Source organism: Lithobates pipiens, unplaced genomic scaffold, assembly GCF_037356315.1.
Source record: "Lithobates pipiens isolate NorthernLeopardFrog02 unplaced genomic scaffold, aLitPip1_a1.2 Scaffold_18, whole genome shotgun sequence".
NCBI classification, from domain to species: Eukaryota; Metazoa; Chordata; class Amphibia; order Anura; family Ranidae; genus Lithobates; species Lithobates pipiens.
The window spans coordinates 309,424,761-309,437,440 of NW_027507758.1; the positions used below are offsets into that span (position 1 = coordinate 309,424,761).

General features: G+C 37.4%; 1 protein-coding gene across 1 annotated transcript; it reads right to left on the bottom strand.

Moving 5' to 3' along the window:
• Window positions 1-7,025: 7,025 nt before the first annotated feature.
• Window positions 7,026-12,279, bottom strand: POU3F2 (POU class 3 homeobox 2). Its single transcript, XM_077487207.1, has one exon. The coding sequence runs from the start codon at window positions 12,191-12,193 to the stop codon at window positions 11,051-11,053; it is 1,143 nt and encodes a 380-aa protein (XP_077343333.1). The 5' UTR covers window positions 12,194-12,279; the 3' UTR covers window positions 7,026-11,050.
• Window positions 12,280-12,680: the final 401 nt, after the last annotated feature.

Below are 12,680 nucleotides of genomic sequence, written 5' to 3' on the forward strand. Positions count from 1 at the left end.
AGATACATCTCACCATACCAGCGCCGCACTGTCACAATACAGCCTGTCCTGTGATCACTCCTCCAAACCTTCAGAGACTTGCAAATTATTTTCCTCCTGTCACGCTTTCCTGTCAATGAAAAGTTCCTACTAATATGAAAACTACTCGGGTTTATTGTGATTTTAGACAAGATAAAAAGTCTGAGGATGTAGTGTATAGAGTGGGTCAGAACGGCAAGGCTGATTTGAATACAAGAATAGTTCATCATAAACACCTGCGTTTATCGTGTGAGCCTATCTATCTGTCTATGGCGGCCATACACGCTTCGATAAGTGATCAAGTTCTTTTCCGATAGATTTCTCCCAATAGGAATAATTGATCTAAACTCGATAGTCCGATCAATTGATATGCCACACACTGGAAAGTGGATTTTGAATAATAGTTGGAAGATACGATTGTAAATTATTGATTGCATCACCATGGAATCTCATAATCGGATCGATCGATTTGTGATTGGATTCATGACCAAAGCATCTGAGTGCTTCTGAATGATGCAAAACGACTGATAATTTTCTACGCTGGAATGATAACTCCGTTTGAAATTGATCTAAATGGAGTCTAGACCAATCAAAAGGGAAATTATAATTATTCAATTGTTAGCCAATTCGATCACTTTGATCTAATCGCATATCGATATGATAACAAAATCAAAGCATGTATAGCCTATCTATTTAAGTATCTATCATATCATTTTTTTCAGAATGGCAGCCATTAAAATGGAAAAAATTGAAAAAAAATTGTAAAAAACAAAAGCATTTAGCATTCATGTATACAACCCAACATGCTCAAGACTGTACAAAGCTCTAATGATGCTTAAATTGCTGTAAAGCCACTTCATACAATCAGTAATTATCTTAAGGGTTTCACCACTTTCCACATCATCTTTGCTCTCTACCCTCCCTTAGGGAATGAATTTGCTAAAATATGTTAAAACAATTAATGCATTATTTTAATTTACTAACACAAACACATGGGGGGGTTATTTACTAAAGGAAAATCCACTTTGCACTGCAAGTGCACTTGAAAGTGCACTAAAAGTACACTTAGAAGTGCAGTCGCTGTAGATCCGAGGGGGACATGCAAGGAAAATAAAAAACAGCATTTTAGCTTGCACATGATTGGATGATAAAATCAGCCGAGCTTCCCCTCATTTCAGATCTACCCCATAGATTTAGAGCAGGGGTCTCAAACTGGTGGCCCTTCAGCTGTTGCAGAACTACAATTCCCATGAGGCATTGCAAGACTGACAGTCACAAGCATGACTCCCATAGGCAGAGGCATGATGAGACTTGTAGTTTCGCAACAGCTGGAGGGCCGCCAGTTTGAGACCCCTGATTTAGAGCGACTACACTTCCAAGTGCACTTGCAGTGCAATGTAGATTTGCCTTTCATAAATAACCCCCATGGGTTCACTTGCAATGCTTAACCTTAAAACATGATCTAGTAATAAATGGAAATCAAAATCCAAGCCAAAGTGTGTAATAACTGATCAATGATTGATGCATGCAAGCAGAGTGATGTAAGTACAGCATTTTTGTAAAAATTGAACAAAGAAAATAAAGTTAATTGTTTTATGTAAATAGTAAAATTATGGTGTTTATGCTGTATGTCCCAGAAGGCTTATAGACATCACATGATTAAAGTTGCAAAGGGTTACTAGTTTGGGGTGTTCAGCCTGACAGGTATTTAGGGGCAGTACTCACATCCAATCAATAGAGGTCGCTAAAGTTCTATTATATAATATCCACTGAACTACACTGTAAAAATCAGCCTTCAGTTTTTAAAATACCAAGGGAAAAACATCAAAGCTAAAATAACAACACTTGTATTACAAAGCTTTCACACAACGAATTTATATATTTCAACACACACAAATAAATGTTTGCCTAGAATAGACGAGTTCTCTATTTAGAATTTAAAACGGGTGATAGTTAAAATGTGTAATGTAAAAAACGTCTAGACCTAATATAAAATAAGGTTAATGTTGCATTCTCTGAAAATAAAACAAATGATAATAAAATTAAATACAAGAATGATTTACTCAAACATCCTTGTATTTAGTTATAATATAGAAGTGACTTATATAGGCTGTGTAGCCAAGATTAATTTGTTGTTACATTTATTTGTAATTTTATGGATGTCTATCCTTGGAAAAATGTATGCTATATGATATTAGTATAAATAATAATAATTTGATAAGCTGTGTGTTCCTATATATGTATCTGTTTATATCATACTAATACTTCCTTTGTCATTATATTTTATATCTGTTTGTGTGTATATATATATATATATATATATATATATATATATTTGCCATAGCACTTCATTCTATACTTAGCACTTTATGATATGGCATATATATGTGCCATAGCACTTTATTATATACATTGTATCTGTCTCTCTCTCACACACACTCTCTCTCCAGCTCTCTCCTGATACCTGATAGGACAACTTACTTAGTATTTTACACGTGTTAGTTGTATTCTGTTACTTACTGCTTGCTGCATGGCTCATATCATGCTGGGTCAGAAACTGAAAAGGAAGTCTAACACAGCAATCCAACAGAATCTTAATAATATTATATTGCATAACAGAATATTAATAATTATATATATATATATATATATATATAAATAATAATAGATACTGAATCCAGATAGGAAGGTAACATATCACACACACACACAGATACATTGGTAATTGCTGAATTGCTAAAAGCATTCATTTACTTTCTCTCTCTGTATGTGTGTGTGTGTGTGTGTGTGTGTGTGTGTGTGTGTGTGTGTGTATATGTATATATATATATATATATATATATATATATATATATATATATATATATATATATATATACACAAATATATATATTGATTATATATAGGTCATAGCACACTATTATAAAGTATATGTAATAGCAAAGCAATCCCAGTAGCTATCTAAGCACATGTTTCTAATTCTGACCCCAGTGCCATGAATGCACTTTTAAATGGGTATAGAGCAGCTATGATGGCCATTCAGTTTAGATTTAGCCATATGCATCTTTAATCCATGCAGTTGACGGAGACAGATCAATAGCAGATTGTAATTTAGGTAAGAAATAATCCCGGTGTACTGCTGTACACTGAAATTTACTAAACTACAAAAAGTATGCTAGGGAAGAACAAGAGGATTTAAGTTTTAATTACAATTCCCTATCGAAAAACAATGTCTGATTACCTGATCTTATCAATTAATAGTAACATTAATTTAAGGCTTGTGGGACACAATTACAGAAAACGTGGGTACACTGCAGGGGGAAAAAAAAAGTAATTTAGTGAAAGCGATGCTGAAACCTAAGTGATTTCTATTTTGTGGTGCAGAGTAAAATATATACACAAATAATTGTGTATATATATATATATATATATATATAGAGAGAGAGAGAGAGAGAGAGAGAGAGAGAGAGAGAGAGAGAGAAAGATATATATATATATATATATATATATATATATATATATATATATATATATATATATATATATAATCACTCTTGTAGTTCAAGCAATCAGATGTGGTGCTCTTTTCATAAAGAAGTGTTTGAGGAGATAAAGCCAGTGGCTGTCGTCTCAAATCAAGTAGAAAACATTTCAATACACTAATTACTGTAATTAGAATAATAAGAGCGCGTATATGGGGGAAGACAATGTGTACAAACAAGTGTATTTAATATATACTGTTAATCAGTGATGCGTGTGTGCTTGAATGTTTAGTGCAATACAAGTAACCTCAGCCCGCCCAGACAATCAAATCCAAATTAGTTTGTTAATGGATGTTCTGCAGAAAGGCTGCAAACCGCAGGCTGGCCATGTGCGTACAGCAGGTCCCCCACTGACCAGAAAGCAGCTCTATAATGGTTGCTCCTGGATGGCTGCAATTGTGTAGTGGGGTGAGGGAAAACTGCACAGGATGGGGGATCCCATAAAAGGGTAAGCGGGATAGAAAGAAAACAAAACATAAAAAAAAAAAAAAAAAAGGGTACATTGAACGCCGTCCAATTCACAGCGCGTTATGTGGCGCTGTCCAGCGTGCTGAAACTATGTAGGTGCTAAAAGACCGATCTGGTTCATGAGACTTTGGTCTTTCTTGGAGCAATCTGCTGTGCACTGCTTAGAAATGGAAGCCGCTGCTTACTTAGTAATTTGCATCTATTTTCTAGCAATTCATCACATATTTGCCAGAGTATAAGACCAATATAGTTACAAGGTTATCTAGGAGAAATATTGACACTGGTTTAAATTGCATGGCTAAATTATGTATTGACAGGTCATTGCATATAATATATATATATATATATATATATATATATATATATATATATATATATATATATATACAATAACACTTATTATATATACATAAATACATATAAATTGTATACATTGCATCTCTCTTTCTATCTCTCTCTCTGTCTATCTATATATATTATATGAAATGTCATGCATTTAAAGCAATCAGTGCAGTAACCTTTAACTATATAATTACTTGTTAGAGGAATCTAGCTCGTTTTATTTATTCTTTTTATTTTATTTTACTACAGAAAGTTGTCTTTTTGAAAATCTTCCTATCAAATAACACCTTAACAATTGAATTCGTTTAAACTCAACAGAGAAAGAATGTATATGCATTTTTTATGACAAACGCATTCAAACTCTAAAAAAAAAATCCCTTTGTATTACAAATCATATATACATCTTTCTAACTTTCTGCAGGACGAGCATTTTTTATATATATATATATATATATATATATATATACATATACATATATATATATATATATATATATATATATATATATATATATATATATACATACATAGGGATAGCATCTCCAGAGGTTTAGGTACCTGATAGGAGTAGTTTACACGTGTTAGTTGTATTCTGTTACTTACTGCTTGCTGCATGGCTCATATCATGCTGGGTCACCAACTGAAAAGGAAGCCTAACACAGCAATCCAGCAGAACATTTATAATATTATATTTTTATAATAATATAATAATAATATATATATATATATATTATATTATTATTATATATATATGTTTTGTTATATTAGTATATGCAATGCCCTGTCAATACATAATTTAGAAATACAATTTAAACCAGTGTCAATATTTCTCCTATATCACCTTGTAGCTCTATTGGTATATATACACACACAGAAATAGAAGTATCCTTATGACTTTTTTATTCTAGAGAACAAACTTTTCCAGAAAAACATTTTAAACTGTGTTGCCCTGTTTTGAAGCGTCCACCTGCCCATGTTACATTACCTTGCCTCTCTGGAAAAGCCCTCTATCTTATTAAATATGCAAGCGACACGAGAGTCTGTTTACTAACTACTTAATTTTCTCTGTCAGATGCAAATAAAGAATTGGCAATTCAGTTTTTTCTTTTTTTTTTAACCTCTCCCATGTTCTAAATATCCATGTAAGCCTAATATCAGTAAAACGGATTTAAAAAATAGCCAATAGCCAATAATATAAATACAAACAAATAAATAAATAAATAATTAAATGAAAAAATAAAAAATAAAACAGTAAAAAATACAAATAAAACATAAAAAGCTTGGCGCATTGTTGGGAAGAGAACAAGCAGGCAGATTATGGTGGAGTAGCAGAAAAAGGTTCCTGTTTACTAACAACCTGCCCAAGGCACTAGCAGTGTTAAACATCTGTGACTACTGCTAACACTGCTAGGCTCAAATCCCAGGCTGGGGCCCTATGTGCATTCACCAATAAAACAAAAGCCATCTTTGGGGCTACTGCTGACATACAAATGGACTGTACACACAGAGCAGTGCCTGGAAATGTCATACTATGTGATGGGCACAACTCGTTTCTCCAGCCAAGGAATATTAGAAAAAAAATATATAACATCATACAATAAATTATAATAAGGGCATGGGATACCTAACAAATAACACAAACAATAGGATGAAACAAAAATAAATAAATAAAAAAGCAACAAGAGAACAGGAGAATGGAAGAGTAATGCACTGTGTTGACTACCCCCACTTCTGTTAAAGTATGTGAAAAGCTCCATGTGGGGCATACAATGAGCTCCAGGCAGCCATCAATCAAAGCCCTCATCTCAGCAAGGGGAGGGCAGCAAGTGAAAGCCCCAAATTGAGGCCTCTGTCTTATCACTAGTCCACTGAAACGTCCTGCAGAGGGCACATGCAGCTTGTTTTCTGAACACTCTCTCCCTGGGATATTGACCAAACCGTTCAGATCTATACTCAGCTTAAACATTTTTACCCATCAGCATGTCTGCGGTCACAAAACACTTCTTCTTTCTGTCACTTTTCTCCCAGACTATTGATGAGATCATTTAGCCAAATCTCAGACGCGTGTAGTATTGACTTGGAGTTAGAAAAGATGATCAAATATAATAACCCGCAAAATGCAGCTGTATTGGCCCATCAGATTCCATCCATCATATATTCCAAATATCTGAACATTCTGATAGATAGATGGATAGATAGATAGATAGATAGATAGATAGATAGATAGATAGATAGATAGATAGATAGATAGATAGATAGATAGATCATCTGCAATTCATATTTAATAATGCATTAAAAAAGGAAAAAAAAAAAGAAAGCTGCTTTCTGCAAAAGAGCGAAATAGAATGGGTAACCTTATTAGAGAAGCTTGCACCAGAAAAAAACTTTTGTGATTTCTTATATTGCACATATATTGATTATTTTACGTCCTGATCACTTCCCAAGTCGGCTTTTTAAGCATGACTTATATGGACTTTCTATGTACAATATAATATTATTATCTTAATTTGTTTTTGTTTTTTTAATTAAAATAACCCTACTCTACACCTTAATGTTACCAGATGAACAGACAAAATAAGGATTCAATAAAAGCGTCAGGTTAATCTGCATTTTCTGGTTTTATGTAGATAATAAAATATTACTTTAACATAAATATATAAGGATATCTGTATTTTATTTCTCCCCACAAGCACATTCAAAATATACCAAAACAAATTGTTCCAGGAGTCTGAAAAAAAAAATGTTGTTTTTTTTTTTTTTACATCTTTATATAGATTTCAGCCACTTATTTGTTCAAATTGACAGGAGTTTTTAAAAGAAATAAATATACAATGAGTCAGGCCACTTTAAAACTATATGAAAAATATTTCCCTGGGCAGCATTAAAAAAACATAGACAAAATTAACGTTTAAACTATTTTTGCATTTTATAAGACACATTTTTAAACATATGTACATAGTTAGCTTTCGTTGCCAGAATGGCGTCCACCTAAACAACATTGGGATACCTAGAAAATGATCCATTTCCCCCCGATTCTAGCTAAACACTCAGAAACTGTTGTACGCCCCAAAAAGTTTGTGATCCGCTGGAAGGAATGGGTTAAATCGCCAAAGTTCTAGCATTAGCGGTGCAGTCAGTTAAAGGTTAAATAACAGTTACAAGCGAAATGTTATATGAATTGCATTAATGGGAAATGAATTTGTGACAACACTTGGGGCCAGTAGGCCGGTGTACTTTCGTTGCCTCTGTTTGGCGTCTTTAGTAGGCGCTTTAATAAACGCTAGAATGCAGTATGGGAAACCTCGTTTCATCGCCTCTAAAGCCTTTGTTTTGAGGATGCAAGAGGTTTACCTCCAAGATAATGTCAAAGAATTCAGCTTCTAGACAATAGGGTGAAAGGAGGCTGAAACGGGGAGCTCTTTTGTCCCCACGGCCCCTCTACCACAATGGATAAAAGCAAGACCCTGACAACACAAACATCTGGTGAAATAAAATAGAAAAAAAAAAGTGCAAAAAAATCAATCTTTGATCAGGGCTTTCAGGATCTGGCGAAATAAAATAGAAAAAAAAAAAAAAAAGTGCAAAGAAATAAATCTTTGATCAGGGCTTTCAGAATACTGACTGTAAAAGTGAAATGGTATTTTTAAAGAAAAAGAAAAAAAAAGTCTGTAAAAGCAAAAAGGGGTGTACCTGGCTTGTTGGGTGCAAGGATTAACATAATCCCCAAAAAAAAACATTACTTCTGGGACTCTAAATTTACAATTAATATTGCTGATTACTGTAGAAGTAGAAACTGTTAAAGGAGATGTACCTGGCTTGGCAAGGATGCACCAATTAAGCAATAATCTAAAAAAAAACAAAAAAAACAATATTTGTAGGACTCTAGGTTCACAATTAATATTAATAATTGCTGTAAAGGCAGGTGCTTTTTAAAGGAGGTGTATCGGACTTGCTAGAATGCACGTGTTAGGTATTATCTATGTAGAAAATAATCTTTGTGGGACTCTAAATTCACAGATAATGTTAATAATTGCTGCAAAAGCTGAAGGCTGGTAAGGGAGGTGTACCTGACTTGCTGGGTGCAAGGATGCACTAGGCATCAACTTACAAAGTAAGATTTCTGGAATTCTCAATTCACAATTAATATAGTAATAATTGCTGTAAGGGTGGAGGCTGTTAGAGGTGTACCTGACTTGTTGGGTGCAAGGATGCATTAGGCATCAACTTACAAAGTCATTTTTTCTGGGATTCTAAATTTACAATTATTATTAATATATTAATAATTGGTGTAAGGGTGGAGGCTGTTAAAGTAGGTGTACCTGACTTGTTGGGTGCAAGGGTGCATTAAGTATAATCTAGTAAAGAATGTTTGTGGGACTCTTAATTCACAATTATTATGAATATATTAATAGTTGCTGTAAAGGCAGAGGCTGTGTAAATTAGAAGTGTAACTGATTTGTTGGGTGCCAGGATACACTTGTTAGGTATAACCTAGAAAGGAAACTTTCTGGGACTCTAAATTCAAAATTAGTATTAATGTATTAATAATTGCTGTAAAAGCAGAGGCTGTGTAAATCAGGCATGTATCTGACTTGCTGGGTGCCAGGATGCACATGTTAGGTATAACCTAGAAAATAATCTTTCTGGGGCTCTAAATTCAAAATTAGTATATATTAATAATTGCTGTAATGGCAGAGTCTGTGTAAATGAGAGGTATATCTGACTTGGGTATCAGGATACACTTATAGTTATAAACATAAAGGAATCTTTCTGGGATTCTAAGTTCATAATTATTAGTGATCAATTCTGAAAAGTCAGGGACTGTTTAAAGGAGGTGCAATTAGCATGTAGGGTGCATGGATTCACTACAGTCATACCGCACTTTTAAGTACACAATGGGGTTTATTTACTAAAGATGGAAAGTGCAAAATCAGGCTCACTTCTGCATAGAAACCATTTCCAGGTTTTATTACCAAAGCTTAATGGAACAAGCTGGGCTTAGAAGCTCATTGTTTTCTATGCAGAAGTGAGCCTGATTTTGCACTTTTGCAGCTTTAGTAAATAAACCCCATTGTGTACTTAACAGTGGGGTAAGCCTGTAGTTAGGTATAATCTTGAAACCAAAATTTATTGGACTCAAAGTTCACAATTAACAATTGCTGTGAAGGCAGAGGCTGGTGCACCTGACTTGTTGGGTGCAAGGATGCACTAGTTTGACATAATTTCGAAAGAAATATTTCTGAAGCTATAAAAATTGACAAGCAGTACTTGCTGTAAAGGAAGAGGCTGTTTAAAGAAGGTGTACCTGGCTTGCTGGGTGCAAGGATGCACTAGTTAGAGATAATCTTGAAAACAATAATTCTGAGACTATAAAAATGGACAAGAAATACCTACTGTAAAGGAAGAGGCTCTATAAAGAAGGTGTACCTGGCTTGTTGGGTGCAAGGATACACTAGTTAGAGATAAACTTGAAAACAATATTTCTGAGACTATCAACTGACAAATAATATTTGCTGTAAATGCAGAAGCTGTTTAAAAGAGGTGTATCTGGCTTGTTAGGTGCAAATATGCACCCATTAGGTATAATCTAGAAAGGCATATTTCTGGGACCCTAAGTTCACAAACTTTAACGGCATGACCTAGGGTTGACTGAATTATCTGAACTAATATTAAAAGAAGGAAGAATAGAATTCAATTCAGGACCTCCTAAGCACCAATCCCCCAGTGCATTATTTTGAAGCACGTTCTTGGTTACACTTAACCTCCTCTAGGACCTAAGGCCTCTTTGGTAAAACGATTCAATCAGAGGCTACATTGATTTTTCTCTCCCTTCCAGTCCCTGTCTCAGCACTGGCTGAAAATGAAGTTTACTCAACATTAAAAAAAAAAAAAAAAGATGAGGCTATCCTTTAAAAAAAAATCTAAGTGTAGCCTTGTAAAGTTGGTGCCACTCAACATCAATGATGGTCTTCATGGTGTGCAATCTGGTGTACCAGATAAGCAGCCTTCAGAAAAGAAGAAAGGGGGGGGGGGGGGCAAATAAAATGTACACCGATTTTAAAACACATCTTTTATAACAAATGTCCACAAACAGGTAACAACTTAAAACAAAAAAGAGCACTATAACATTGTGTCATTAACTCAATGGTAAACTGAAAAAAAACAAAACAAAAAAAATGCTCCCTGTTTCAATGTGTCAGTCTATTATTGTTTTTTTTTGGAGAAATAAATCTTCCTCGAAGGGTTCATGTAAACTTCAATTTCCTCGCAGTGCAATTTAGACTCATAAATATTGTCAATGTTGTAATCTGCTTTTGTTTGTTAAAGGGCTCCGCATTAAATACATACAGCAGCTAGAATCAACATTGAGCATCATCACCACCACCACCACCACCATCCTCCCAGGGAATTAAAGCTAAATCTTGCTTTAACCAACGATTCTCTTGTACTGTATGTCTGAGTGGCTTTTTTTTTTTTGCTAGACATGAGCTCCTGACATGTTTTTTTTTTGTGTATACTCACTTCTACTCCATTGGCTGGGTAGTCGCCTGCAAAAAAAGGTCAAAACACATCCTCACTACACCTGCTACCATTTATGATAGTCCAGTGAGACGCTTTGTTCTGGGCTAGTATCAAAAAAAGGGACAATCAAAAGTTCTAAGTGATGGATGGTGGAGGATTCACTGGACAGGAGTCTGAACCCCAAGATGTGGTGGTGTGTCTCTGCTCCCCCCATATACATCCTCTGCCCCTGGGATAGTCCCTCCTGGTGGGGTCATCCTTTTCTCTTTCTGTCTCCTGTTACAAAACCAAACTCTGACCACCTCCTTTTCTAGCTGTAGACTGTCCGCCAACGAGGTGATCTCCTGGGCAGCTGGCTTGGGACACTTGAGGAAATGACTTTCCAAGGCCCCCTTGACGCTGACCTCAATGGAGGTCCTCTTTTTCCTTTTCCTCCCCTGAGCTGCTATCTTGTCTATGCTGGTGGGGCTTCCAGAAGACGAGTCCGCCTCTTCCAGCCACTTGTTCAACAAAGGCTTGAGCTTGCACATGTTCTTAAAGCTGAGTTGCAGGGCCTCAAACCTGCAGATGGTGGTCTGGGAGAAAACATTGCCATACAGGGTGCCCAGGGCCAGTCCGACGTCGGCCTGCGTAAATCCTAGTTTGATCCTCCTTTGCTTGAACTGCTTGGCGAACTGTTCCAGGTCGTCGGAGGTCGGGGTGTCCTCATCGGAGTGCTCGTGGTGTCCCTGGTGCTGAGAGTCCTGCTGCTGTTGCAGCTGATGCTGTTGAGGAGGCTGCTGGTGGCCGTGGTCGCTGTGGTGCTCCTCATGGGCGTCCCTCAGGCTGTGGTGGTGCATGCCTTGCCCGGATACCGGGTTGATCATGCCGTTGACTGTAAAAGAAGGCTGAGAGTAGATGAGTCCCTGGCCGTTGGTGGAAGCCATGCTGGGCAGGTGGGCTGGGGTTGTGGTCCTCCATGCCCCAGCACTGTGGTGGTTCCCATGGGCTGGATGGACCAGGTGAGGAGCTCTCCCTTGGTGTTGGAGGTGCTCCTCTCTGCTGGGCTGAACGCTGGGCTTGATGTCCTGCTGGCCCAAGGGGCTGGTGGACCAGGGCGATCCATCCCCGTGAGATAGAGCCGTGATCCACTGGTGTGCATGGCTCAGGGGGTGCCCGTTACTCTGCAGCGTGTAGTCGCTCTGGACCAGAGTGCCAGCATCCCTGTATCCCGAAGCCTGCTGCATGCCACCGGGCTCGCTGTGCACGATGGACGAGCCGGAGCTCAGCAGGTTGTAGTGGTTAGACGCTGTGGTCGCCATGACTCTCCGAGCCCGACTGATAGCACTGGTTAAAGGAGCCGTGCATTTGACAGCTCCTTCCCCTCGCCCCGGGCGCCCCCCTCTCTCTCTCTCCTTCCCTCCGCTCTATGTCTCTGCCCCTCGCTCCCCTGCACCAAGCTTGTGCCTGTGCACGCGTCCCCGGCACCGCCTCCCCCGCGCTCCTATTGGCTCCCTCCCCTTTGATTTACGTAGATACCATTAGCAACGCTGGGCAGCCGCCTTCGCCTATTGGTGGAGCCCTCCCAGCCTTCATCCCAGGCTGCAGAGACTGCTGCATCCACATGGAAGGAGAGCAATGAGAGGGGCGCTTTGTACATCGCAAAGTAAAACAATTCCAGCCAGGAAACTTTCTTTGTCTGGAGCTCCGATTGTTACCCTGAGCAGCCAGGCGTGTGTGTGTGTTGTGCTGGCTGAGACCATCTCTGCTGAAACTTTCAATAAAATCTGCTAAGGGGTGATCACTGCC

Coding starts and splice junctions, on each gene's coding strand:
- POU3F2 (XM_077487207.1), bottom strand. CDS start 12,193: ATGGCGACCACAGCGTCTAACCACTACAACCTGCTGAGCTCCGGCTCG.